This window comes from Alternaria atra (genome assembly GCF_907166805.1).
Source record: "Alternaria atra isolate CS162 genome assembly, contig: 21, whole genome shotgun sequence".
NCBI classification, from domain to species: Eukaryota; Fungi; Ascomycota; class Dothideomycetes; order Pleosporales; family Pleosporaceae; genus Alternaria; species Alternaria atra.
The window spans coordinates 5,651,154-5,678,010 of record NW_025091319.1 but is presented as its reverse complement, the minus strand read 5'-3'; the positions used below and the strand labels follow the sequence as shown (position 1 = coordinate 5,678,010).

General features: G+C 51.7%; 8 protein-coding genes across 8 annotated transcripts; 4 read left to right on the top strand and 4 right to left on the bottom strand.

The window, feature by feature from the left end:
• Positions 1-1,666: 1,666 nt before the first annotated feature.
• On the bottom strand, positions 1,667-3,986 carry ALTATR162_LOCUS2315 (uncharacterized protein; the record flags this gene model as incomplete). Its single annotated transcript, XM_043309919.1, has 3 exons — positions 1,667-1,880; positions 1,931-3,801; positions 3,897-3,986. The coding sequence occupies 3 exons, from the start codon at positions 3,984-3,986 to the stop codon at positions 1,667-1,669; spliced, it is 2,175 nt and encodes a 724-aa protein (XP_043165854.1).
• A 743-nt stretch (positions 3,987-4,729) lies between these two features.
• ALTATR162_LOCUS2314 (uncharacterized protein) lies at positions 4,730-6,032 on the bottom strand (the record flags this gene model as incomplete). The annotated part of the gene is made up of 4 exons (XM_043309918.1): positions 4,730-5,650; positions 5,702-5,785; positions 5,833-5,899; positions 5,953-6,032. 4 exons carry the CDS (start codon positions 6,030-6,032, stop codon positions 4,730-4,732), a joined length of 1,152 nt encoding a protein of 383 aa, XP_043165853.1.
• Positions 6,033-8,057: 2,025 nt separating this feature from the next.
• On the bottom strand, positions 8,058-8,849 carry ALTATR162_LOCUS2313 (uncharacterized protein; the record flags this gene model as incomplete). The annotated part of the gene is made up of 3 exons (XM_043309917.1): positions 8,058-8,371; positions 8,419-8,699; positions 8,749-8,849. 3 exons carry the CDS (start codon positions 8,847-8,849, stop codon positions 8,058-8,060), a joined length of 696 nt encoding a protein of 231 aa, XP_043165852.1.
• A 295-nt stretch (positions 8,850-9,144) lies between these two features.
• On the top strand, positions 9,145-10,026 carry ALTATR162_LOCUS2312 (uncharacterized protein; the record flags this gene model as incomplete). Its single annotated transcript, XM_043309916.1, has 3 exons — positions 9,145-9,490; positions 9,543-9,850; positions 9,901-10,026. 3 exons carry the CDS (start codon positions 9,145-9,147, stop codon positions 10,024-10,026), a joined length of 780 nt encoding a protein of 259 aa, XP_043165851.1.
• A 452-nt stretch (positions 10,027-10,478) lies between these two features.
• Positions 10,479-15,783, top strand: ALTATR162_LOCUS2311 (uncharacterized protein; the record flags this gene model as incomplete). Its single annotated transcript, XM_043309915.1, has 12 exons — positions 10,479-10,524; positions 10,577-10,601; positions 10,654-10,713; positions 10,764-10,791; positions 10,843-11,146; positions 11,237-11,788; positions 11,840-12,097; positions 12,152-12,239; positions 12,754-12,830; positions 12,881-14,451; positions 14,501-14,688; positions 14,736-15,783. The coding sequence occupies 12 exons, from the start codon at positions 10,479-10,481 to the stop codon at positions 15,781-15,783; spliced, it is 4,245 nt and encodes a 1,414-aa protein (XP_043165850.1).
• Positions 15,784-16,678: 895 nt separating this feature from the next.
• Positions 16,679-17,795, top strand: ALTATR162_LOCUS2310 (uncharacterized protein; the record flags this gene model as incomplete). The annotated part of the gene is made up of 3 exons (XM_043309914.1): positions 16,679-16,692; positions 16,746-17,185; positions 17,239-17,795. The coding sequence occupies 3 exons, from the start codon at positions 16,679-16,681 to the stop codon at positions 17,793-17,795; spliced, it is 1,011 nt and encodes a 336-aa protein (XP_043165849.1).
• Positions 17,796-19,665: 1,870 nt separating this feature from the next.
• Positions 19,666-22,388, top strand: ALTATR162_LOCUS2309 (uncharacterized protein; the record flags this gene model as incomplete). The annotated part of the gene is made up of 5 exons (XM_043309913.1): positions 19,666-19,735; positions 19,787-20,221; positions 20,387-21,293; positions 21,343-21,614; positions 21,667-22,388. The coding sequence occupies 5 exons, from the start codon at positions 19,666-19,668 to the stop codon at positions 22,386-22,388; spliced, it is 2,406 nt and encodes an 801-aa protein (XP_043165848.1).
• Positions 22,389-23,762: 1,374 nt separating this feature from the next.
• Positions 23,763-26,695, bottom strand: ALTATR162_LOCUS2308 (uncharacterized protein; the record flags this gene model as incomplete). The annotated part of the gene is made up of 4 exons (XM_043309912.1): positions 23,763-24,424; positions 24,474-25,027; positions 25,081-26,323; positions 26,494-26,695. 4 exons carry the CDS (start codon positions 26,693-26,695, stop codon positions 23,763-23,765), a joined length of 2,661 nt encoding a protein of 886 aa, XP_043165847.1.
• Positions 26,696-26,857: the final 162 nt, after the last annotated feature.

Below are 26,857 nucleotides of genomic sequence, written 5' to 3'. Positions count from 1 at the left end.
GGAAGCATTGACATGCATATCAAGATATGCTTATCTTTGCTCCGTATGTTTTCATTAGCGGAGAAGCTCCAGGCTACATTTCTGTCGTAATCCTCCGACGCTTTACCTATTTCTTAGAGCAAGGATACTCGCGTGTTTCACTTCGTCCAATTATCAAAGCAGTTTATGACAGCGGAAGAAGCCGATTTTGCGGGGTACGGCAGAGGGTTGGTGTTCTGCAGTGGTCTATCAACGCCACTCGTGGCTGTAACGGAATCGTGCCGTCTTTTCGTAGCCGATGGAGAGGTGAAAGTATATTCAAGCTCCTTCGTAGACTACAGCATTCCTCGCGCATACCTTGAGACGAGTAGAGATCGACAAGCCGATGAGCCGTGGTTTGTGACCGGTCACGAGCCATGGAGTTCGACCTTTGCTGTCGGCTATTGCTGTTTGGTGCTGGAAGCAATGTTCATCCATCATAGGATTATCTTCGTATGGCACTCTGGAAGTGTGGAGAGCGGAAATGCTTTGAAGCGCCTTATCTTCGCAGGAGGTATTGCGCGTCGGCGGACAGATTCCGCGATAACACTAGCGCGTAGGTCCGCCTGCAGTTTCCCCATCCATGCGTGAGGAGTAATCGTACTTCGGCCGTAAACTTAGCGTAGATCATCCCATGGTCCCTTCCTCCCTGCGATGGACAGTGCGGTGGTATAGTAAATCTTTCATGGCCATCGAGCGACGTCTTCCGTTTCTCTACTCCAACACCAGCATGTTACTAGAAGCGCGTCACTAGCCTATAATCATCAGGCCCATCTTTGCGAAAGAGCTCGTATTTTCCAAGTCGGGTCTCAACTTAGAGTGTTCATTAGAGGCATTCGATACATCCTACTATTGTAGCAACGAACTATAAGATTTCGAATACCGTCTCTTCTACCACCACTCCGTACCCTCGAACACACCCAACCCCTCCTCCCCAAGCATCTGCGCGAAATACCAATCTTCAACAACCACCGTCGCAACATCTGTAAGCTCCTTTGTGTGCCGCTTGCACAAACAACCACCTCGAACTTTCACGTCCGGCTTCCATCGAACTGTACTACGGCAGTCGCGGACGGCGCAGGATTTCTGGAGACTGCAGCAGGAGCTGAAGGAGGAGGAGATGGAGGAGGAGATGGAGGAGAGAGAAGGTCGTGGGAGTCTCGCCATGTTTCTGTTATGAGAGGCAGAAGCAAAAAAGATTGTGCTGAGTAGGGTACGGACGTTGAGGTGGATGGGAATAATTCAGGGTATGCATAGAATCTCATATGGTTAGGCGATAGCTCAGCTGGACAGACACTGGGGTTCTTTCTTTTTCGAGTGATACCGCATTCGCTAACAGTGCGCTGGCCTACGATGCCACGTCGATACTGACGATGCAATGCAACAAGCCCTCAACCTTCCGCAAACGAGTGTGGACTGCCCGTATCAATATATCCGTCAGCCTTAAACACGCATGATCTCAGGCTTTTCGCCTTTGCCTCACTCAGCCCAGCAATAGGATTAGCATCTGCCTGGACTATTTCCCACGGTTCAACATCTATGTCTATGACGACCAGTCTCTACCTCCTATGAAGTCTTCGCTTCCAAGCGTCCATGTGTCTGAAAGACGCCAAATTATATCAATTGTAACGCTTACATCATCGCGCTTCTACTGCGAGATGCCCAACTCCTTGTAGAAAGCTTCGGTTTGGGGTTTGCGACCAAGGAACTCTTCAAGAATGTCCATTTCCTCCTTAGAACCGCCACGCTCTAGAACCGTGTGTCGGTAGCGGCGACCTTCGGTGGGGTTCATGGGGTCCTCTTTGAAGACAGTGTAGAACATGTCTGTGGAGTAGACTTGAGAGGAGAGGTAACCGTAGTAGCTGTGGTGGTTAGCCTGTGATGTTTGAGAAAGTGATTGAACGTGGCTTACCCAGCGTCATAACCACCGATCAAGTGGCCAAACGTGGCCTGTCCGTTACCCCAATGCCAGTCACCCTTCTTGTCACCTTCCAATGACTCAGGGCCCTTAAGCTGACTGATCTCGTGCCTCAGAGAGTTGTATTTCTCGGTGATGTCCATCTTTTCAAGCTCCTCGTGGCTAGCAGGCTCGTGAACGGCCATGTCGAAAGTTCCAAAATGCAACTGTCTCAAGTTGAACAGAGCATCGTTGACATGCTTAGTAGAGATCAACTTGGCGACTAGCGATTGAGGAATCTGCTCCGAGGGCTTCTTCTCGGCGCCCGACGACTCTAGATACGCCTTCTCGTAGTCGGAAGAGATGTAAGAGTAGTGGTGAGACAGAGAGCGGAGTTGCGATGGTGTCCAACACCAGTTTTCCAGCATTTGAGATGGCGCCTCAACAAAGTCACGGACAGTGTTGGTGCCGTGGAAGCGAGAGTAAGTTGTCCTTGACACCAGATCGTGGATACCGTGACCGAGCTCGTGGAACAGAGTGACGACTTCATCGTGCTTCAGTAGTGAAGGCTTCTTCTTTGTCGGCTTGGAGAAGTTGCATACTAGCGCCGTTGCAGGGTATCGTCGCTTGCCGTTCTCGTCTATGTAGCCAGGTTGAAGATTGAAGTTGGCGGCGTGCCCGTACTTGCCATCTCGGGGGAAGAGATCAAGGTAGAGGTAGCCGACAAAGCCCTCGCCCTCGCCCTTGTCGTCCCAAACGCTGAAGACCTGCACTTCCTCATGCCAGACAATGTCGGAACCCTTGCCGCCATCTGCAAGTGCAGCCCTGTCTTCCTCGCCAACAATCTCAACAAAGACCAGACCGAAGAGCTCCTCGAAGATCTTCAACATGCCCTGGATAGTCGTCTGGAGAGGGAAATATTCGGCAATGACTTGGTGGTCGAGCTGGAAATCCTTCTCGAGCATCAGACGGTCATAGTACCTATTGTCCCAGAGGTAATAGTCTTTGGCCAACGGGCCTGTAATTCCATTCTCTTTGACGTCTTGCTCCTTCAGTTCCATCAACTTCTTGATCTCCTTCTTGCCACCTGGTGCGAGCCTATTACGTAGGTCACCGAGGAAGTCGTCGACCGTCTTGGTGGTCTTGGCCATCTTGTCTTCTATCCGGAACTGCGCATGATTGTCGTATCCGAGAAGGCGAGCGGCCTCGTCGCGGAGTAGAATGGCCTCCCTGAACAGTGGTACGTTGTCATTGCACTTGTTCTCGTTCTCGACGAAGACCTTCCTCCGTGTCTCGGGGTTTGTGGCGTACTTGAGCGTTGGGAAAAGGTCGGGGTACTTGAAGGTCAGGAACAGCTTGCCCTCGAATTCGCCCTCGCCCTTCTTCAGTCCTGAAATGACATCTTCCGGTACGCCGTGCAACTCCTCTGGTGTGAACCACAGCCCTCCGCTCTCCTCGTTGAGGTTCTTCTGGAAGGCAATGCTGATCTGACTCAGACGCTGCTTGATCTCCTTGAACCTATCCCTCTTGGGTCCCGCGGGAAGGTTCAGACCATTTCGAATGAATGACTTGTGGTCCTTCTCTAGCAGCCGCTGGGACTCTGGGTCCAGCTTCTCGCCCTTCTTCAGTACCGCGTCGATGAGGTTGAAGACGTCCTCACGCATGGACGACTCAATGCCGAAGTCGTCAAGCATCTGCTCCACCTCGCTGGATGCATCGCGTAGTTCCTTGCTCGTTGATACGGCATTGTAGAAGCCGAGGATGTGCGATTCGATGGCCATCTTGTTGTCATCGCGGGCAATTTGAAGGAGGGTATTTTGGAAGTTCGCATTCTCGGGCTTCACGTCGCGGACGATGGCATCTTGGACGCTGCGTGACCTGTCGATCTGGGAAGCGTCAGCATCTGGTCGAGACACCCCTCCTGCGGGGCCGACAGCAGCGGCTGCAAACAGAAGGTAGGAAACCCGGGGATCCCACATACCAGTCTCTTTGCGTCATCGACTAAGCTTTGCTTCGTAGCCGTGAACTTTGGCGGCAACTGGGGCGGGGTCTTGTATTGCGAAGGCGCCATGGTGGAGTTAGTGAGCGGCCTAAACGGTTGCGTGTAGAGCGGATTCCGTAGTGGCGAGGGTTTGACGTATTGTAAGATGGATGGTACGCGTCCGCCGAGTCGAATTGAAGCCAGGATGGCGGATGTCGCAATGAAGAGAGCGACTGCGGCGAGGAAGAGCTTGGTGATGCGTGAGGAAGCCACGGTGCAGGTGATTAGCCAACAGCTTGCTACTTAAGCCGAGATGTGGGGAAGGGGCGATTGGCGGTGTGCTGCGATAAACAAGCGCCTTGTAGCTGGGAGCACGACGATGATGCGATCGAGTATAAACGTCTACGTGACCTCTCAACCGCTCTCCAGACACCTGCAGCCGCATGCGATCGACATCCATGGATAGGTCCGCCCGAGGTTAACTGAAAACGGCAAGGTGCCATCGTTAGACCCATGTCATGCTGCAGCCGTTGTGCAACGTCCTACGTTAGACACCCGTGGACTCCGCACTCGGTCGTGACAAACCTCACGTTGCAGCTGCTGGGTTCCCCAAACCAAAACTTGAGGCTTGCGCATCTTACGGTGTACAGCACGCGTCCCTTGCCTCAGGGAAATAGACTATTGACGAATAGCACTAGGGTTGTGATGAATATAGCAACAACGCAGTAGGCGAATTACTGCGGCAAATCACTTGGGCTCGTCTATGAGATTAAAACTCAGCAGGATCATATTATCATTATCGTTACAAGTACAAGTTCCCTCTTCTGAGCTTCTCAAACCGTCATGTGTGGGTGGTGTGTAGGCTCTAGCAGTGTCTCGCCTCTGCTACCTGAGCTGAGGCTTTCCGGTATTGTGATAAAGGGACCCCAGCTGGAACCCCTATTACGGACCGTCTCTGCATGTATTGTAATGAAGCAGTTAGAATTCTCCGCGGCTCTCTTCTCATCCGGGAGCGGCCATTCGCCCATATCGAGCGCTTTATGCTGGCTGAAGGCATCGATCTGGAGAGGTATCGATGGAGGTTTGCTGACCTTTCTTGGCGTTACACTTCGCTCGTCCTTTTGCTTACTACGGAATAAGAGACGGAGAAAGGGTATAGATGAGGAGATGATGCCACTGTTGGTCTCAACCTGACCCCACAAGAGCATGTCGTTCCCAAAGCGTGCAGAGTTGTAGGGTGACTCGGCCCATAGCATCATAACCCACATGCGTACGGAAGATGCGGTTATAGCCATGATGCCGACCGAGAAAATGCCGATGAGCGCTAGACGTTTGGTCATGGGTATGCGAAGACTGAGCAGTGTCGGAAGAGGAAGCATCAGGATGATTACGTCGCTTATCAGATTGGAGGCCGACGAAAACACCCACAGCTTGATAGGATCGAAGCATTTGACAGGCTTGCGCTTGGTGTTTGGATCGCGATCGAACTGTGCGAAGTAGTTGGCTGTGGACCAGGCGTCGGAAGGGTTTTCGCATTGGAAGGTAGACGCTATGCTCGCAGCGAACGTGTACATGCAGACGAACGCGATCGTAGCGTATACAAGCCGACGGAATGTTTTATTCGCGGCGATGGCGCGGTAGAAAAAGAGGATACTAAGCTTTACGAAGCCAAGGCCAATGGTGTAGGTCAAGCGGTATACCCACCATGATATGAGATTCCCGCGTACTTGCATCTCGATCTCGGGTCGCTTCTCCTGGTTTCCATATTAGGCAGTGTTACCCAGCAGGCGCCGAATTTTACTCACTGGATTGTACAGGTAGCTTGGACGGGAATGGCTGCTCGTCTCATCTTGATAGAAGTTGACGACGAAATTGCCCCATGTAACCACCTGAACCTCGTAAGCTTTATAGTAGAGGACAAAGGATTTACACTTACAAGAGCGACGAACATGAGATGATCGCTCGCACTGACTGATCCCATGAGGAAGTATCGGCAATAGTATCTGTTTGGTTGGTCAGTCTCTGCCCATACTGCTTCAGTGACAGTTAGTCTTACCGCAACGCTACAATGATTGTCGACGTTGTAGTCAGTATCGCCCCGACAATCACCACCACATATCCCGGTCGGAAGTACATGTTGTATGACTGGGCGTAAGACGCAAGAATGAGGGTCGGCCGTATCTAGGGCCGATTGAACAGTTCAAGTATACAGCTATGCGCCCGGACAACAATAGAAGAAAACGAATCTATGAACAAACATGAACACGAACACGAACAGAATGAGTCGGGCCTGAGCGTTCGGTTATGAGGACGGATACCAACCTGAGGATTCCCCGGATTCTGCACACGCGGGAGGGAGTGTTCCATAGCGCGTGTCGTGCTCCTGACGCGTGCACATAACCAATTCCCATCCCAGTTGTGGCGATCATGCAGGATAGGCGACCGCATGGCTCGACGTGGAGTGAACCATAGTACAAGTTCACAATGCGTGATTGGTTTATGGGATCAGGAAAGTTCACAGCTAGTGAAAGATGCTAGGTTTAGAAACCGTTGTATAACATCGTGCAGCCATATGATCGGCCCGTGGCCTTAAAGAACCCGCAATGCCATGGAATGAAGGAACAAAAACGGGCTTCTTTGCGGTCTCGGCGTATGTGGTAGGATCTGGATGTGGACGCTATGTCCCTACTAGGTGGCGAAAGTAATGCACGCTAAGTCCAAAACAGGTACTAACTGTGAAGGGATAGAAGGCACAGCCGCCTGGATAGATCCGAGTAGCAGAAGGCTTGCATGAAGTGATGGCGCTCGGCAGCAGAACATCCATCAGACCCACTTTTACCTAGGGCTGACATTGTGACGTGAGTGTCAGAGGACCCTGAGGCTGAAACACGGATTGCATGCGTCGCTCAACACCGGCGACCTGAGGCGATAGCTGAACGACGATATCGCATTCGGTGTCCTGCTCCGCAAGCCAAGAATTGAGATGCTCACGACGATGTGCTGATCAGGGGAGACCCAGTAGGATCGTCCATGTTGAACTGCCCTAGGGGATTGTCGATCAGACAACGACCCATGAGCAAAGGTAATTGATCGAACAGCAGATGGGAAACAAGAAATTGATGGTGAAATCTGTAGCTTCCGTAGTCAACTTTGGTAAAGATGAGAAGTAACGATGCGGGAAGGAGAAATTTTGCGTTAACTGACGCGATAGGAATGACCTATCACCAAACAGAGAACCACGCAAATTACTAGTCTTAGTATATGGATGAGCTGATCATGCAGCCTACATCGTTGTGATACATGTCGGGAGTAATACACTATGATCACAGCTTGACGGTCGTCAGCACTGTCGCAGCGACCGCGTTCAATCGTCTGCGCAGTGACGTCAACAGATCGCTGTACCCAAAACGCTACCTGTAAAGGCTGCTTACACCGATGCGCGCATTGTTGAGATTGGAGGCCGCCTCCGCCAACAAGTCGTTGGCGTTGGCAGAGACGAAAGGGGATGTAGGGCAGGCCAAGAGTTCAGACACATCGTGAGCGAGAATGACTCACTATCACGCCCTCTCATTGGACGACAAATAGACTTTAAGTGGGGGCCGACTTCACTCGGAACCACACTTTCAATCAGACTAATGCAGCCATGAAGCCTCAGGCTCAAGTTTGGCGAAAAGGGCGCAAGGAGTTCCCGTGAGGGGGTGGCCGGATAGATTCACGAAGCTAGTACTATCTGGCACACGATGTTGATGTTGCTATGGGAAATGGCTATCAGCATTGCTCACATTGACTCATTGTGAGATTGACGAATGCGTTCGACGAGCTCAACATGGGTATGTATGCACTCTTGCTCACGATGAGCAAAAGTGATTGTCCTGGGAAGCACAGGCAAAGATGAGTACAAAACAAAGAAGATGTAATGTAGAGTCCGTAGCTTTGTAGAACAGATAGTATATTTCATCGCGACCCGATTAGCTGTGAGTATACATCCCAATATGCCAATATCCTCTGTGATTATAACCTATTTTGCCGATCTGAGTATCGCCCTGAACAGGCGTACCATGAATCGACCCATTGTCCGACATCGACTGAAAGGAGGCCTCCTTGAGTGTTAGGAAAGAAAGAAAAGACAAGGCTATCACATGCTAACAGACCGATAGAGGACTACTTTTGAGAACGTAGAAGAGCACGAAGCGTCTCGACTTCCCCTTCTAATCTGGCGTTGCGGACTTTGAGGTCGTCTCGTTCGGCTTTAACTTCCTTGAGCTCGGATTCGAGAGTAGTCATTTGATCGACACGCTTCTGGCGGTAGCGACGAGCAGCGAGGGTATTTGCCTTCCGCTTCTCAACTCGGGAAGAGGGTTCTGGAGCCAGAGGGCTGTTCTTTGTGGATGACAATCTAGATGACGAGGATTGCTCAGGAGGCGACGAACTCTGGTCCTTGTGGCTTGTGGAGGAAGAACCAGAATGAGAGGAATCTGCATAGATTAGATACTGATGAGTTGGAAGAGAGTATGTCTATTACCTCTTATCATGGGCGCAGATGTATTCATATTGTTCATATTGGCCATGCCGGATGGCATGGTGAGCATGTTCATGTTGCCTTCCGCAGTTGAAAGTGAAGCCGGTTCGCCAGGAAGCAGCTGCGTGCCATTGCCAAGATAATGTGAGTCAGAATTAGGAAAGAGGTCCCAGTCCGGAGTGGTATGAAAAGAAGGGTCTGGTGCAAGCAAACCACCTGTCAAGGTGGCCGAGGAAGAAGTGGTAGTAGGAAGAAGTGAAATGGTATCGAGCAGAGCACCGCTGCTGTCGGCGGTGGAATAAGAAAATGCGAAATCCCAATTAATTGACTGACTTCCAGGGTGGTTTGGCGACAACACGGAGTTGCTGTGGTTGCCAGAAAATGTTGAAGAGTTGGCTTGGAGCGTATCGCATGGTGACGTTTGATTGCTGCATTCTGGGATGTTAAAGGGCGGGTCCTGATACCCGCTGGTGAAATCGAAGAATTCGTCAAGTGAAATTGGAGACTATCTGAGGGCGCCCAACACGGGGTGAAGAGCGCGAAGTTTGGTGAGGAGAGGAAGGCCAGCCGCGGGGCGGCTTCACTTTATACGAGAGGAGGGCGGTGGGTTTCCATGGCTGAGGGCTGATGGCATGCGCTAGCGGCCTACCCCGGTCGCAGTTTCCTGCAACTTTGAATGTTGGTCGGCTGCGCCCTCGAGCATCGGCAAGCACAGCCCACACCGACGACATGGCTACGATACCCTCCTCACGACTGCTCCGGCCCAATCTAGCATTGGTGCAACAGGACACAATCCTCTCTTTCCTCGTCCCATCGGTCCAATGCGCGCGCTTCTCCACATCACCCGCCCGATGGAAGAGAGACAACAACAAGAACAGAGGAAACTCTGCAGTCAGAGCCACCGGTCTGCGTCCTAGACAGACATTGTCAGTCAGGGAGAAAGATTTTTCGAAGCAGCAATTGCCGACACCCGTCAAGATTGAGCAGGAAGTGACGGGCACACCAGACCATGGCCTTTGGGATTTCTTCAAGGACCAGAGGCTTTTACAAACACCTGTGGAAGAGCAGAGGCATGGTAGGCTGCAATCGCACAAATGAGGGGGTGATAGTGGCTGACGAAAACACAGGAAGATCGTGGACTGTTGGCGAACTACGCAGTCGAGACTGGGAGTCGCTACACCAGCTGTGGTGGGTATGTGTGAAGGAGCGGAATCGTCTTGCGACCGAGAAACTCGAGCGCAAGCGTCTAGATGCGGGCTACGGCGATTATGAGAATCAGGAGCGAGACAAGACTGTGCAGGAGACGATGAAGGCAATTCTGGACACACTAGCTGAGCGACACCTGGCATACCAGGAAGCCTATGTACTGGCACAACGCGATCCGGACATTGACCTGACAAGAACAGACGGCCCACAGTACACTCAACCAACATATGTACGTCCAGCTTTCTAGGAGTATTGATTGCATGCTTACCCACTACCTAGGACCCGTTAGAAGCAGATGAGGCGCCGTACACTGCTGAGGCCGAGGCACCCGTCGAAGAGCCCTCGAAAGACAAAATACTTTCAGAACCAGAAGTACAACCGAAGGTGAAGGTGAATCACGCATGATGAGGTCCGTATGTGCATGTAGCATACGTCGTTGGGCAACGAATGGGCAACACATACCTGTTCAATCTTCTACAGAAGAGTGGTCTGGCCGAATTGTGACTTTACGCATTGTACATCATATCGTGGCTGGGATGGCGAACAGGGAGAACCTGTGGCACAACAAGGCTGCTACATCGACCGAGGCAGCCAGGCTAGCTTTTGTAGCATATCGCGTGTATCATAGCCAGTCATGAAATCAGTGAATTGCACTAGTCCAGCATATGTCAAACGTAGGGAGTTATGAAAGTAATGTCAGCATAAACAGGTCGACCAGATTGGCGAGGCGCTTCCCAAAGAGCTACAACCCCACATCCATCACACCGCCCTAAGAACGCTCGACCACGCGCCTTCTTAGCGGACAACCTCCACCGCAATCTTCAACTTTCTTATTCTGCAACCGACAGTTAACAGCCATGGACGAGATTGCACCCGAATACGACGTCGTGGTCCTGGGAACAGGTGGGTTACCGTTACCCCACCTACGTAACGTGCGGAAGCTAACTATCCCCAGGTCTCACCGAATGTGTACTTTCAGGGTAACACAAGGACTCGAGGAGAATGTCTGAGCAAGTACTGACATGCTTGCAGTGTCCTTAGTGTCAAGGGCAAGAAAGTGCTCCACATCGACCGCAACGACCATTATGGCGGGTATGTTATCTCGATAGGTACTCTCGGGGGCGACAGCTAACAGGATGCAGTGAGGCGGCATCGCTGAACATCGAAGCGGTAAGTCTACGATGTCTCTGACAGATATACATATACTAACCTGATGGCTAGCTGTTCAAGAGATACGGCCAGACTGAGGGTGAGCCATGGAAGAAGTACGGCCGCGTCAACGACTGGAACATCGACCTCGTCCCCAAGCTCCTCATGTCCAACGGTGAACTCACCAACATCCTCGTTTCCACCGACGTAACCAAATACCTCGAGTTCAAGCAGATCGCCGGCAGCTATGTACAACAGGGCAACGGCGCCAAGGCAACTGTCGCAAAGGTTCCTTCAGATGCCGGCGAGGCACTGCGATCGCCTCTCATGGGTCTCTTTGAGAAGCGCAGGGCGAGGAACTTCTTGGAGTGGGTTGGTGCATACAAGGAGGATGACCCAGCATCTCACAAGGGCAAGCATGCTCCAGTAGAAAGGATTGAGGAATGACAGCTGACATTCGACACAGGCATCGACATCCAGAGCTGCACCATGAAGGATGTTTACGACAAGTTTGGCCTCGAGGCTACCACACGCGATTTCATCGGTCACTCCATGGCCTTGTACCCTACCGACGACTACATCACGCAGAAGGGACAGGCGAATGAGGCTATTCAGCGTATCAGGCTCTACGTCAATTCCATGGCACGGTACGGAAAATCGCCATACATCTACCCACTCTACGGTCTCGGAGAGCTGCCCCAGGGTTTCGCTCGTCTCTCCGCCATCTACGGTGGTACCTACATGCTGAACACCGATGTCGACGAATTCCTTTACGACGGTGGCAAGGTTGTCGGTATCAAGGCCACCATGAAGGAGAAGGATGACGCTGGCGAGGGCATGAAGTTCGAGACCAAGGCAGGAAAGATTCTCGCCGACCCCTCATACTTCCCCGGCAAGGCGCGCATTACTGGACACTTGCTCAAGGCTATTTGCATTCTCAACCACCCAATTCCCAACACAGCCGACGCCGATTCTCTGCAACTGATCATTCCTCAGTCCCAGGTTGGACGCAAGCACGGTAGGCATGCATGTGTGTCACCATGGGAATTCTGCTAACAAATTTTACCAGACATCTACATCGCTGTCGTCTCGTCTGCACACAACGTCTGCCCCAAGGGTTACTACATCGCCATCGTCTCCACCATTGCTGAGGGCGACAGCAACCACCACCTTGAGCTCCAGCCCGGTCTTGACCGCCTCGGAAAGATCGAGGAGAAGTTCATGGGCCCAGCCATCCCACTCTACGAGCCACTCGAGAGCGGTGCCAATGACAACATCTTCCTGTCAAAGAGCTACGACGCCACTAGCCATTTCGAGACAACGACTGGTAAGCTTTGGGCTTTTAAAGTAGAATGGAGAACAAAATGTTAACACCTAACAGATGACATCAAGGACATTTACCAGCGGGCTGAGGGCCACGAGCTGGTTGTCGAGGGCCTGAGAGAGGGCGCGAACTTCAATGTTGAAGAGTAGATGGAATTGCGACCCGCTGAATGATGCAAGTTGCAATGGTCTTTTAGGTACATCGTTTGATAATCGTTCAAGATTTGGCTTCTATAACAATGGCATGCATCCCCAACAAGTGTGAAGGCGTGATGTGAAGCTGCGGAGCTCGAGCTCGGTATTTCCTATTTGGGCGATGACATTGGCACCTAACAACTTGACCACCACGCGCTTTTGACTAGTCTGCACATTCAGCTGAGATGGACAGTAGCTTGTAATCAGTACTGAATACCTACGTAGTGTGATTAGCTGTGATGTTGTACTTCTCCTTATGACGATTCAAACTCTTGGCAGGGATGTCTCCATGGCTCTGCAAACCATCTGAGTACTGCAACGCGTCCACAAAACGTGTCCTCGAGGCGCATTGCTCTTCTCACACTCCTTTACAATGGCGCAATTCGGTCGCTATAGATTCTTGCTGATAGCGGTGGTGTTCCACCTGCTGTACATCTGGAGTTGTTTCTCAACGTACTTTACAAGTCCTATCGTTCATGGCATGCGCGAGCACCGCGTGGAGACGCAGGAAGCTCCCGCTAAACGCTTGGTGCTCTTTGTTGGTGAGTCGCGTCAGATATGCCCGATACTACGTACTAACGGAGTATTACAGGTGACGGTCTCCGTGCAGACAAAGCATTTCAATCGTTTCCCAATCCCGACCCCAATCCTCCGACCCCTCTCGCAGACAATGCAACCACCCCACGTCCTCTCGCCCCATTCCTTCGCTCTCGCGTCCTCGAGCATGGCACTTTCGGCGTTTCCCATACACGGGTGCCTACTGAATCGCGCCCTGGACATGTTGCACTTATCGCAGGCTTATACGAGGACGTCTCAGCAGTCACGACCGGATGGAAGCTGAACCCAGTCAACTTCGACAGCGTCTTCAATCGCAGTCGGCATACATGGAGCTGGGGCAGCCCCGATATCCTCCCCATGTTTGAGACGGGTGCGGTCCCTGGAAGAGTTGATGCATACTGTTATGGCGCGGAAGAAGAGGATTCCTCCAAAGACGCTTGGGTATTGGATGAATGGGTGTTTGAGCGCGTCAAGAAGCTGTTTGCGGACGCCAAGACAAATGCTACACTGAACGCTGAGTTGAGGCAGGAAAAGAACGTCTTCTTCCTCCATTTGCTTGGGTTGGATACTACGGGTCACGCGCATCGACCGTACTCGTGGCAGTACTTGCACAACATCCAGATTGTGGATCGTGGAGTACAGGAGATTACGCAGTTAATCGAAGAGTTCTACAATGATGACAAAACGTCCTTTGTCTTCACAGCGGACCACGGCATGAGCGACTGGGGAAGCCATGGAGACGGACACCCTGACAATACACGCACGCCCTTGATCGCATGGGGTGCTGGCGTTGCGCCCCCTTCGAAGAACACATCAGGCGTTGCTAAAGGCCATACAGAGTTCTCGTCCGACTGGCACTTGGACGAGATCGAGCGACATGATGTTGACCAGGCTGACGTGGCGGCATTGATGGCCTACCTAGTGGGTCTTGACTTCCCTACCAATTCAGTCGGAGTCTTGCCGCTTTCCTACCTTGACAAGGACCCCAAGGCCAAGGCAGAAGCTCTTCTTGTTAATGCCAAGGAGATACTGGAAATGTACCACGTCAAAGAAGATATCAAGAAGGAAACGCAGCTGCGGTACAAGCCTTTCTCTGGCTTGGGTGACGAGGCGCATTCTGTCGAACATCGTGTCGCCGATATACAGGCATTGATCAACAAGGGCAACGCAGATGAAGCCATTCGTAAGACGTACGAGCTCATTGACCTTGGTCTCGAAGGGCTGCGGTACTTGCAAACGTACGACTGGCTCTTCCTCCGGACGTTGGTAACTGCTGGTTATGTTGGCTGGATCGCGTTCGCCATCGCTACAGTCATCGATCTGCATGTGCTCACCGAACATGTGCCAGCACAAAGAACGGCGGCAAGTATGGTCGTGTTCTCGTCCGTGCTTATTGCACTCTATGGGATTTTCTTCAAACAGGAGTCACCGATTATTTACTATGCATATGCATTCTTCCCAGTCTTGTTTTGGGAGGAAGTCTATGCTCAGAGACTCTCGCTCGTCAAAGGCAGCAAGATTCTGTTCGGTCATCTTAACTCTGGCGCCGATGTTGCGAAGCTAGTATTTGCGACTCTTGGATTTTTCGGTCTTCTCGAGGCTTTGGTAAGTCGATTCTGGACAACAAGACGCGATCGTACTGACACAAAGACAGGTGCAAAGCTATTTTGTCAGGGAGATTTACACAGTATGCTACCTGCTTGCGACACTCTGGCCAGTGGTCTATGGCCAAGACTTTGTTAAGAAGAACATTGCGACTGTTGCCACTTGGGCGTTGTCTTGCATAGCCATGAGCGCTTTCACGTTGTTACCAGCCAACAAGGCAGAGGATATTCGTCTGATGTAAGCGCGCCTGGTATTAACATGGACGCAGAACTAACGATGTGTAGCCTGCTTGGAGGTGTATTAATGTTTGTCATTGGCGCACTTTACCTCGTCTTCGAAAAGAAGATTCTTGAAGACGGCAAATCTGAAGCTGAACTCGCCAAGCACGAGCTTAACCACTCATCTCGCATTATACTGGGCATTCAGCTCGGTCTCGTAGCGCTTTCCATGATCGTCACGAAGAGCAGCGTCAGCTACTTACAGGCGCGCCAGGGCATTCCGTTTGGTGTTTTGACAGTGGGTCGGGCAACACTTTTAGCCTCGCTGGTCGTACCACAACTACACGGGTTTTACCCTAACGCCCACTACGTCCACCGCCTCGTAGTCATCTTCCTGCAGTTCGCCCCGACCTTCATCATCCTCTCAATCTCGTACGAGGGTCTTTTCTACTTTGCCTTTTGTATGTGTCTGTTCAGCTGGATGCGCCTTGAGCACCAGGTGTACCTGCATAGCACGACCAATGCCTCAACTACAGCCATTACATCAGATCCGGCCAAGCCTACCATGGACGCTGCATCGGATCGCCTTGGCTCACTCCAAAGGGGAGAGTACAGGTCCTTGACGCTGGCCGACGCGCGCATAGCTCTCTTCTTCATCTTCTTCATTCAGTCTGCCTTCTTCAGCGCCTCAAACATTGCCTCGGTGTCGTCGTTCTCCCTCGACGCCGTCTATCGCCTGATCCCCATCTTCGACCCCTTCTCGCAGGGTGCACTTCTCATCATCAAGCTTATGGCACCATTTGCGGCTCTCTCGACAAACTTTGGTCTCCTCAATCGCCGCCTGGGCGTGGCACCATCAGCACTGTTCATGGTGGTAATGGCGGTCAGCGATGTTATGACACTAAGCTTTTTCTACATGGTCAAAGACGAGGGGAGTTGGCTGGAAATCGGAACGACAATTAGTCACTTTGTTATTGCAAGTTTGTTGGGGGTGTTTGTCAGTGGGCTGGAGATCTACAGTGAATGGACTATCAGGGGCGTCGAGTTTGGTGGTAGCAAGAAAGTGCAGGGTAACGGAACGGTCAACGGAAAGGCTAATGGAAAAGCAGAGTAGTTTTTGTGTAGTGGTAGTATGCGCCTAGACTTGGTTTCATATGCGAGCATGTAATGTTTCTACTGCATTGGGCTAGCAATAGGGGTGAGAGAGCAGAAATACGGTTCACTACGGCTACCGTAGATTTGTTTCGATGCGCGCTGTACCGAATTCACAGCAGGCGAACGTTGAGAAGATGCTAGGTATATCCATGCTTCTTCAGAGACGGGCTAGGTTGCTGGGCAACAGTGCGCTGTGCAAGTGGCCGGGTATTGAATAGTGGTGATGATCCTCCTGGATGCGACGGCATTCCCGCGTGGGGAAAGGTCATGTCGCTTGAAGCAACACCACCGTGCTTTGTCTCTTATCGGCTCCTGCATGGCGTGAGGACGGACGACAGGCTTAAGCGGACGAGTGATGTTTGCTGCGAGGCTGGGGCGAGGGCGGCTGGGAAGGCGCGGCTCCACAAACTAGCGGGGGGCTTCTTGGGACGCAGCAGCACAGCACATGCACTGCTGTAATGGTCCTACCCAACAACTTGACAATTCAAAGCACCAGCCCAACAACACCGGCTCGGCGCATTCTTACACCCGCTACGCTTGACCGCGCATTGTTTACGGCTATTCTCCCACGAGCAAGATATATAGTGAGTCTTGTGGAGCACGTCGTGTTTGTGTGTAACGCGGTCATCGATTGTCGTGTTATCGTGTCTTGGAACAAGGGGGGCCCAACCACCGCCGCCAACAGCTCCGCGTCGTTCAACCTCGCACTTTTTCTGCGAATCGAAAGGCTAAATCGCAGACGCCCAACCAGTCTTTTATTTACGAGTCGAGGCGCAATCTCGCTTCCTCCGCCTTAGCCAGCTTATAACCACGACGGCCTTCACCCTTCGCTGCAGACTCTTTCTTTTCGCATAATGTTCTTCAAACGGTAAGTCGGGACTGTAGCCACTGCATCTTGTGACTTGCACTAACTTTGCATAGTCGGTCCAGGGCCAATTCTTACATAGACAACAGTGAGAACCCGCGCTCGCAATCATTCGACGATTACACCACCGATAAGCGCCCTGAGTCGAGCCGGAAGGAGTCCCACCAGAGCCAGCCCTTCTCGCCCGCCGAAGAGCCTGAAATGTATCCCCGCCAGCAGCAACCCCAGGAGCCAACGTACGCGCAGAGTGCTCCTTCCACCCACACCAACATGCCCATCCGCTCCCAGCAAGTCCCGCCTACGAGCGGCAGCACCCCAATGGGCCTCGGTATGCCTGACCTCATTACCGCTGCCTTCAATCAGGCCGTGCAGCCCTACACCGAGAAGATTGAGCAGCTCGAGAGCCAGCTTGCCGACCTGCAGAACTGGGTCGACCAGCTAGAGCAACAGCGCGCCGAAGTACACAACTGGATCGACAAGCGCGGACTGCGACCAGGTAAGGCTGCATTCCCTACTGCACTACTTGAGACTCTAGACTGACTCCTCTAGATGTCCCTGCTTCAATCGCCAAGATCATGGACACCACCACCGCCGACGCTGCGCCCACACTCAACGCCCAGCTCGACCGCAAGATCACAATCGTCAACTTCGACCTACACCGCCTGCAAGACGATCTCAACGACTCCATCTCATCCTCGCATTTTGCCTCGGCTATGCTCAAGTTCCTGCCCGACATCCAGCGCCTGACGCTCCTTCCGTCCGGCCCGCGCTACGCCTTCGACCTCATCCTGAAGCTCGGCGGCAACCTCAACTCACATGGCGGCATCGACAGCGCCGATGCAGGCGACATTGCCGCACGCCGCGACTTCTACAACAGACTCGACGAGACCATGGTTGATGTCGTGCAGCGCCGCTTCGGCGAGGGTGAGGGCTGGGATGTCAAGCGCGAGATCAAGCGCATTGAGAAGACCGCCAGCTACCTCAAGACCTACGGCGTCGAGCCATACTTCCCCTCAACGCTGGAGATGATGAAACGCGAGATGGAGTTCCAACCGCATAACAACGGTGTGCCTAACGGCCAAGGAACTCCACCGCGGTACCATTAGATCTCTTGAGCGTGTGAGCTGGACGTGTGCTGACACTTGTCTTCAGCCCGATTGTGTCTCCGAGACCCCATCACCCTGTGGTGGAGAAATTGAGAGCGACGTGGGCAGACGTGGTAGAAGATCGCCGGCGCGTTCACGAGTTACGTACAAGGCCTATAACTCCGTCACGGCTTCCTTTACCATCGACCAGGCCGCCGCCAACCGCGTCGTCCACGAGACCTGCCCCTCCAAGGCCTGTTCCAGTTCCTGTGGAGTATGCCAAGCTTGATGTTTCGTCCAGTGATGCTGCCTTAGCTGTTCCTGAATATGCGCCAGAGGCTTGAACTCGGCGATAACAGCTGATTCCTCATTCCGTTGTTTCGATCCACCATAGCGGCTACACATCTCTCACTGGTCTCCACAATACGGCACTCGTTCTTCAACACAGCACATTGTCCACTCCCACGCCACCAGATCCGCACTATTCTTGTTTTCATCTTCCCTGCGCTTTCGCCAGGAACATAGGGGCGCGACTTACGAACGCTCATAACGACCACAGCGACTTGTACTTAATACTGGGAAACGAATTTCTTTGCTTTGCATGAGGAGGGAAAGGATATGAGGGGATTGGGGTGTGTTTGTTCTCTGCATCATACCCGAGCATATTTTGGTAATGAAAGGCGGCGTTCTTGCTTGAGTAGTCTATATGTAATCCGCGGTGGGGGTGTAGCCGCCGCTTTCCAGGATATCTGGAAGAGCAATTGATTATATGATTCAAATTTTGTGTAGTGGAGAGTGAAGTGTGCTGACAATTGTAGTTGCTCTGATCGTTACACATGACTTTGCGGGTGTAGAGAAACAGGTCAAGCGACATGTGTGGAAGTGGTTTGCTGAACAGAATGTTGTGGTACCCTGGATGGTCATAGGTCTGTAAGAGAAGAAGCGTCTTGATGCTTTGGGACTGAAGAAATACCACTTCCCAACTCTAGTTGTGCCGGTGATGAACATGACAACAACATCCAATTCTCAATCAGTAGTAAGGCCAAGAACACCAAAGGCCGAGCAAAAAAAAAAACTGCTCCAGCAAAAGCGAGAGGTGACCAGCATGTAGAGGAACAAGCCATGCTCACACAGAGCAAAGAGCATCCACAACGCGCTGCAAGTAACTTTGCCACGCATGAGCACAATGAACGATGGCCGGATCATGGGGAGGAAGAAGGAGAGGATGAGGATCCAGCGAGTTACAGTAAGACGTTGTTTAGTAGGAGCTAACGCGGTCTAAGAATAAAAGAAATATCGTAATGTTCGGTCGGTAGTGCTAGTTGCTTCGTTCGACTGGTACTCTGGATTCCGCATGTGCTTATCCGCTGCATCTTTGATCTAAATATGTACATCGTAGACCTAAGCTTGCATTGGACTTCTGTAAATGACGTAAGGATCCTCTGGGTGACGGCTCCCTAACCCGTTACAGCCAACCCCACTTTCATTCAGGTACGCTCGCAACCTCGATCTTCCCAACTTACATCGGACGACAACTGCTACCACTGCAACGAATCTTGTGTCGACATCAAAAATGAATAGCTGCATCGTCAAGCCAAGGAGATGGATCTTGGCGTTCGATCAAGACCACGCGCTTTGAAGCGAGCTGACTGGGCGGGCTGCATGCACCAATCAGATGGTTATGCGCAATTGCGATACGACGCTGCGCGCTGTGGTGCTGCGCACTCAGGCGTCCTCAAACTGGGAATGATGACTAGGCATCCTTTTCGGTCAGAGTGTGTCTGCATACTGTGTTTTCTCTTCATCCTTCGTTTAACTATTCCCGTCGACTACAGTTAATTCTGCCGGTAAAGTGGTCGCCTTGAACGCCCTCGATAACAATACACGCATCATGAAGTCTCGTGACTCCAAAGACATTGACTATGTGACTGATTGTAGAAATCTACAGGCCGTTATGTCAGGTATGTTAGTCTAATCACAAGTCAACCCTTTGTACTAAAGTCTGGGAATAGATGGTCTTCGACCAGCAGACGACGCGGCATTTTTGCAGCCAGGAAAACTCATTGCCATGCGAGATCTGGAATATCCGGCCTTGGAAAATGAGGAAGAGTCCCTGATAGACCCTCAAATCAACTCGAAACCGGAACCGGAGCCCATATATCAAAACAGCACTTCCCTACATTGGTCCGGGTTTCCGTCCTCCCATGTCCCCGAGAATTCGGTGCAGTCTCTAAGCAGATGCCCAAGTCTCATGAGTACCGGCACACTGAGTAGTCGCAACTCTTCGACCAGGTCCAACAGGTCGCTGGGGTCTTCAGTGTGGCGACTTGACAGGTACATCAACGAAGAAACATACGGCGCCTCAGCCATAGCGAACAGCGAACACGGCGCCACACAAAACACACCTTTCACTGCACAAGTGGTAGGCTTGTGTCCATGGAAGCATTGTGAGCGCCACCTCAGAGGATTTACGAAAGCTGGCGACCTAGAGCGACACTTGCTTGTTCATTGCGAAAGAATACTAATTTGTGATTTCTGCGAATCATATAAACATGGCCATGTGGCATTTAGGGAAGGATCTGATCGGGTGTTGAAATTCCTGACACATTTAGTCGAGATCCATGACGCCAGCGACACAGGAGGTCCGAAAGAACCGCCCACACATCCCGTTCACAAGGCTCGCGGACGCTGGTTCAGAAATGGTCCCAGAGCAAAATGCCCCGTCTGCAAAGAACGTCATACTCCTGGATCTATGTACAAGCATCTACCGAGCTGCGTTGGCGACGAAGTCAAGAGGATAGTGGAATTGAGCGGCCGGATACACCGAGTGCCGAACGATCCACCGAGAGATCGTGATCTGTCTATTAACGCTACGGAAGATCAAAACATTTTCGTATCCCAAATCGAAGGCCAACTCTACGGAAAGAGGTCGCCGATGTTTGGGACACAGGACGAATCTTGTGGACAGTCGAAGCCCATATATCCAGGATGCGGAGACATTGCGGAATTGACAGCGTCCTCGAGTCGTCTCTCGCTTGTGTCGTCTAGAGCAACTACATCATCCGAAGAAGAGACTGACTGTTCGGAAGATGTGGAGTCTAGAGAGAGCTCCCCAAACATTTCACAAGTCCCGCTTAGAATGGCACCTGCGAAGCGGCGACTAGTGGATGCCATCATGCAGGAGTTTCAACATGTCTTCAGCGCGAGCCTTCGAAGCCACACTACTAACGGAAGTGATTCGAACTCAAACGGCAGTACAGCAGGAAGTTCTACTGCCACACCCACCTATTCAGACACATCATCCATTCCCAGAAAGCGAGGCTTGAGTGGAGGTGGCTCTACTCCTCCAGATGATGGTGACGATTCGCACAAACGGCGCAGACCGGACTCTGTATCTAAGGGCAAACAACCTATCTCAGATCTGCGCTTTGCATGCCCTTACTACAAGCGCAATCCGGGTAGACATCAAACCTTCACATCCTGCAGGGATCCAGGCTTCACTACCGTCGCGAGATTGAAGTAAGTTCCGCAGGGTTTACCACCATGCATTAGGGACTAAAATTACCAGGGAGCATCTGTATCGACGCCACTTATTACCGCCACAATGTCACCGCTGCTGCACGACCTTCGCCGATGATATTGCACTTCGAGAACATCAACGCGACCCAAGTGGCTGCGACCTGCGTGAGCAGATACCGCTAGAGGGGTTCGACAAAGAACAGGAGAAGAGAATGAAAAGCAAGAAAGGCAGTCAAATGCACCACACCGAAGTGGACAAGTGGAAAGCCGTATACCGTATTCTGTTTCCAGACGACCTCGATGCAGACATGCCAAGTCCTTGTAAGTTACTACCTCCATCGAGTTGCAAATGCACAGTTGCTCATTTATGAAGATATTGAATACCAACGCAATACTACGAGCGCAGCCGAGCCATCCAACAGCAGCCGTTTCCAAGAATTCTCGCGTCTCGAACTTCCACGTCTCGTACGCCGTACATTGGAGAGCATAGTAGAACATGAAGCTCAGCCACTGGAGGACAAGTTGAAGGAACGGCTAGTGGACATTGTTAAGCAATGTCAGACACAGCTCGAGACGATGTTCCAAACAGCCGCTGGTCCAAGCGATATGAGCGCCGAAGCCACTATGAGTTTAAAAGCACTACCGTCTACTTCTATCATTGAGCGTCCGATTGATACGCATCCGCCCACCATGTTCGGCGACTTTGTGTCAACAGATTTACACACAACATCAGAAGCTATTCCATCTCACCTGCACCCTAATGAAGCGCCTCAACAGGGCGGAGCACTCTCTGAAACAGTCGAACCAATATCCGATTTTTCAGACTCGGGCTACGATTCCATCAGCCTAGCTGCTTCATCCGCCTTTGGCGTCCATAATGAGTTGACACAGGAATACTTCGATCTAAATCAGTATCTCGATCTCAGCGATTACCCACACTTTCCTGAAGCTGTAACGGATACCGCGGTGCAGGAAGCACAGACCCACGCAAATGACAACCATTCTACGTGGTCTTTCGTCGATTCGATCACTGATACGAACAATGCGAACTTGTACGAGCTAGACTGTGCGCACGATTTAGATCACGGCTGGTGATACTTTTCCGCGACGAATGCTTCGATCTGACACGAATCTCCGTACTTGACCACAACGCGCCTTCTGTTCGACGGTGTTCCATCTCCCAAAACCGCAATCTTTTCCTTGCTGCACGACCAACAGCTCGCCTCACATCCCCGTTCTCGGAAACGCAACGTCTTGGCTCAGACCACTCTCATCATCGCCATTCCCGATACGTAGACTAGGCCTGGCTATTCATCGAACACATGCTAGCCTGTGTTGATATAGACTCCATGGGTCAAGCGGAGGTACTGACACGCGGCAACTTGCACAAACAAGGCTCTGAGTTAGGGTAATGTTTGGACCAAAAAAAGGTCCAACGCCTAGAATAATCCCAGATTGATGAATACCGAAAGGAATAGAACCCGAAGGCATACAAGATCTTGAAGGCAGCCGCAGCGATAAAGATGGGAGATGAAGCCAGTACAAACGCAAGCTTACGATGAGACCTCGTTGGAATAATCTGCTGAGGCGCAGATACTGTTGTCTGAGGATCCGAGGACATGTGGTCCCTAGTTAATCACTGATCAACGGGGCATCCGCTATCTGTGTTCCCAGCATGTCCACGAAAGCGCAAACCCCGGCATCTGTTAGGGAAACAAGGAAGCGGAATGGTTATGGAGCATGAGCCAAGGCAGGGCGAGACGGTATATATTTGTTTTGCTACCAAGGCACTAGGTCATCACGGACTATGTTATATGGAGTGTTGCCTGACAATGCCAAGGTGAAGGAGGAGGTGAAGAAGGGGGTGAAGATGGCGCTGGAGTTCGCAAAATGCTTCAGAGATTGCTAGGATGACAATCAGCGTTGCTATGGTAGTATCCTGCGTATGAATGCCGCCTTTGTATTGCTCGCTGCAGCCATGAAGGCGAGTCATATACTCAAGATTGGTCTTCCATTGGTCAATTAGGAGGCGGGGTGGGAGCGCGCATTCATACGCGTTTGACTATCTCCACGTGCTCTTCGAGCAAACGGACGTCGTTAAGCTCCACTCATCTTCTTCCCTCCATCTGGTCCTACCGGACCTTCTCCCCACAACTCAAATCCGCCGTCACTCACACATGCCAGATTCCGCGAATACCTCCAGGCTTAGAGATCATCAGAAATCAAGATACCTGTAAACCGTCGGTATGCGTCAAATCAGATGAGCAATTAGGAGCCAAAACTGCAAAGACAAGGCACCAGGCTAACAATTTCCTTTCATTCCAATTCATACAGTATGTGATAAGACAAAATGGTATCAAACTCCAATCCAATCCTCCCCAGATGAAAAGCCGAAAACCCCCTTTGGGAAAAAAGAAGGAACCCAAACAAATTTGCCCTAATATACAAATGTAACGGCACCATGAATAATTAGCCTGTATTATGGTCGCCCGACGTGCCATCCCCGGTAAACCCGCCATTTCCAAAGCTGCCGTCACCGAAATAAAGCATGTCATGTGGTAGATACTCCAAATCCCAAGGCATCATATCGGCGCCTAGAAGGGACATATCGACGTCCTGTGTATCGATGACCATGTCACCAAATGTGTTGTCCGATGGTGTGTTGAAAGTTCCGAAAGTGGGCGAGAATTCTGTTTGGGGTGTAGGTTGTAGTTGGTTATGTTGTTGTGAAGATGAACGCGTGTAGGATGTTGGGTTTTGTAATGGTGTTCTGATAGCCGATGGTGAACCGCCTGAAAACGGAGAGTGTAGGTTCAGGAGGAGGTCGGCGTCTGACACCAATACCGGGTCTGGGGTGGGGATGTGGTTGAAGGCTGGGTTTGGTGGCGGTGGTGGCATGGACGCTGAGCTGAATTGCGAGAAAGCGGATGGTGACGGTAGAGATTGGTGGCGTGGCTCGAACTTGATCGGAGGATCTGATATGAGAGACGCGATGGAAGGTTGTGTGCTTGCTGGTGGTGCTTTGGGAGGTGGTGGCTTCGTGCTCCGGCCTTCGCCATTCTCGGACGTGTACATGACTGCAACATTTGTCGATGGCGAATTCATGGTACCAGTAAGCGACCACCCGATGGCTATGGGGGGTCAGTAGATGTATCTAATCGTTGTAGATGGGGAATATACCTTGACTGGGATGTACCATAGGCGAGCCGGGCATGTTTGGCGTCCTCGCGCCCTTCCGTATTGCAGCTGCCATCTTTGCGACGTCTGCATCAGAGTTTTGTGCTGTCAAGTAAGTTCCCCAGCTGAGCTTCCTTCTCCAGCCGGGACTAGTGAATGACGGCTCAGGTCGAGGAGCTTCTAATGCACTTTCCATCTCCTCGGTTGTGTACAGCAAGGGGTCACCAACGCCTTTCGCCTTTTGGTCTAAGACAGTCATTATGTACTTGACTCCGGCCCAGTAGGTTTCCAAAGCCTTCAGAGCACGGTAACATCGCTGGTAATTCTGGTTGGCAGCAGAGGCAAGCAACGTATGCTTAGCGGCGGTTTGCTTTTGCTCCAGATCTTTGACGGAGCTATTGGCCGAGTTCAGACGGTCGAGAGAATGGTGAGTAGTGATCTTTTGCCCATTCTCGCCATTTCGACCAGGGCTAGCAGGACGAGACTGAGGCTGCGATGATGCTGAATGAAGTGCGGTTTCTTTGAGGAAGGCACATGCGGCAATATATATCGGTTGACTAGAGCTTGATTAGCGTGTAACTTCATTATCGAAGACGTGGCATGGTCATACCTGGTAAACGGATTGCCAATTCCAGTCTTTACATCGATAAGCTCGGTAAAGGCCAAAATGTCAGCGACGGTCTTCGCAGAAGACATGGACAGTTCTCTGCTGTTGGTCGATAAGGATTGCGGAGTTCCTTCGAACGTCCTGAGCAGCGTTGGCTGATGTAGAAGGACGATCAGGGTGTGAAACCAGCAATGCAGCAAAAGAAAGTTCGTCCCTTGATTAATCTTAACATATTGCTGGAAGTTGACTGCGTTGAAGTGAAGTTTTGGCGATAGATTCTGGTAGATACCTGTCAGACGATCTTCCCATGCTCCGAGTTGCTTCTGCAGATCAGCAGTGATGTCGTCGGCACTTCTTATGCGGTTGAGGAGATCAGTCACACGACCGTAAAGGTGGATGATACGAATCAGCGCAGGATATGGCAACGGCCATCCAGAAGAGTCGACCTCGTCTAGGGAGGGGAATGAGATCTCGATATCGCGATCGCGGAGGGTGACCGGTCGTCCCGTCCCAGAAGATATGACGCGATCGAGGAAGAATATAGACCAAAACGTATCCAACCTCTCGCGTTCAGCAGCTCTTTGCTCTTGCTCCTCAGCGCTAGTTCCGTGGCTCTCTTGAACTGTGGGTTGCTCCGCGTGCCGCCCCCCATCTGGGTCACTTTTAATGGAATTTGGAGTCGGGCCCTTGCGTCCTTCGTACTTCAATCCGCCCACAGACTGCATGCCCAAATCCTGCGCCATCCGAATGGCTATACCCAGATACATCCAAAGTCCGCTGTCACGACTTGCGCCAAATTCGTCGTATGCAAGAAGCAGTGCCGCTTGCACTACTGCCACACTAGGACACGGGAAAGCATCCGGGATAGCTGATTTTGCTCGCTGGGCAAACGCTTGACCGTGCTCTGAAGGCGGAATCTTTGGAGTTTCCGTCCCGTCCTCCTTCTGCGGGTCGCCCTTGCCTGTCAGCATAGGATGTGTCGAGAATCGGGCCGCTAATGCACAGACAGCGTCCACGAGTATGGCGTCTACCTGCTTCTCTTCCAAGTCACGCATGAAGCGTTCTCTTTGTAGGAATGGGAAAGAGCAGCCAAGGTGTACGAAGAACAGTTTACAGAGATGGGTAATGAGTGGACTAGGCGACATTGACGAGGCATCGTATATGGGTATCTCAGCTGGCGTTCGGGCTTCTGGCGCTGGTGGTGAGCCTACGGACGGCTGTGCAGGTGAGGATTCGATTGCGTGTTCTAGACGAGTCAGCTACATGATACGGAATTACAGCAGAGCAGCAAGAGAGTATGCGCAGCTTTTCGCTCAAGCGTAGCCGCAATGGCCTGGTGCTTCACTACTAAGGCACATATGCTCTTCGATAACCGCATCACGAGCTTTGAGTCCGTCACGCGCAGGATATACGTACGATCTGATGTAGTCTGAGCACTACCGTGTTGCTTCCCTCGCACTTTGACGACCATCTGTCGCAGTCCAGGCACTATAGCTGTGGGCCCGAAGTACCTGAAGTATGGCATTCTGTTCCGCGTACTCAGGCTTAGACCCCCACTACTCGTGGTTGACTCAACCTTGGGTGAGGCCTGAAGACTTGATTCGGAGGTTTGCGACATGGTATGCGGCAGGTGCGGTCGTGTGAGCTGAGGATCGATGGGCGGCTCATGTTTTCGGGAAGATACGCTGTTCGACACGGTACTCTCTCTTCTCATTGCCTTTTTGCTATCCTTTGGTGTTTCGCCGGAACCATTGTCGTCGCCGTAGCCGGCGCATTCGTG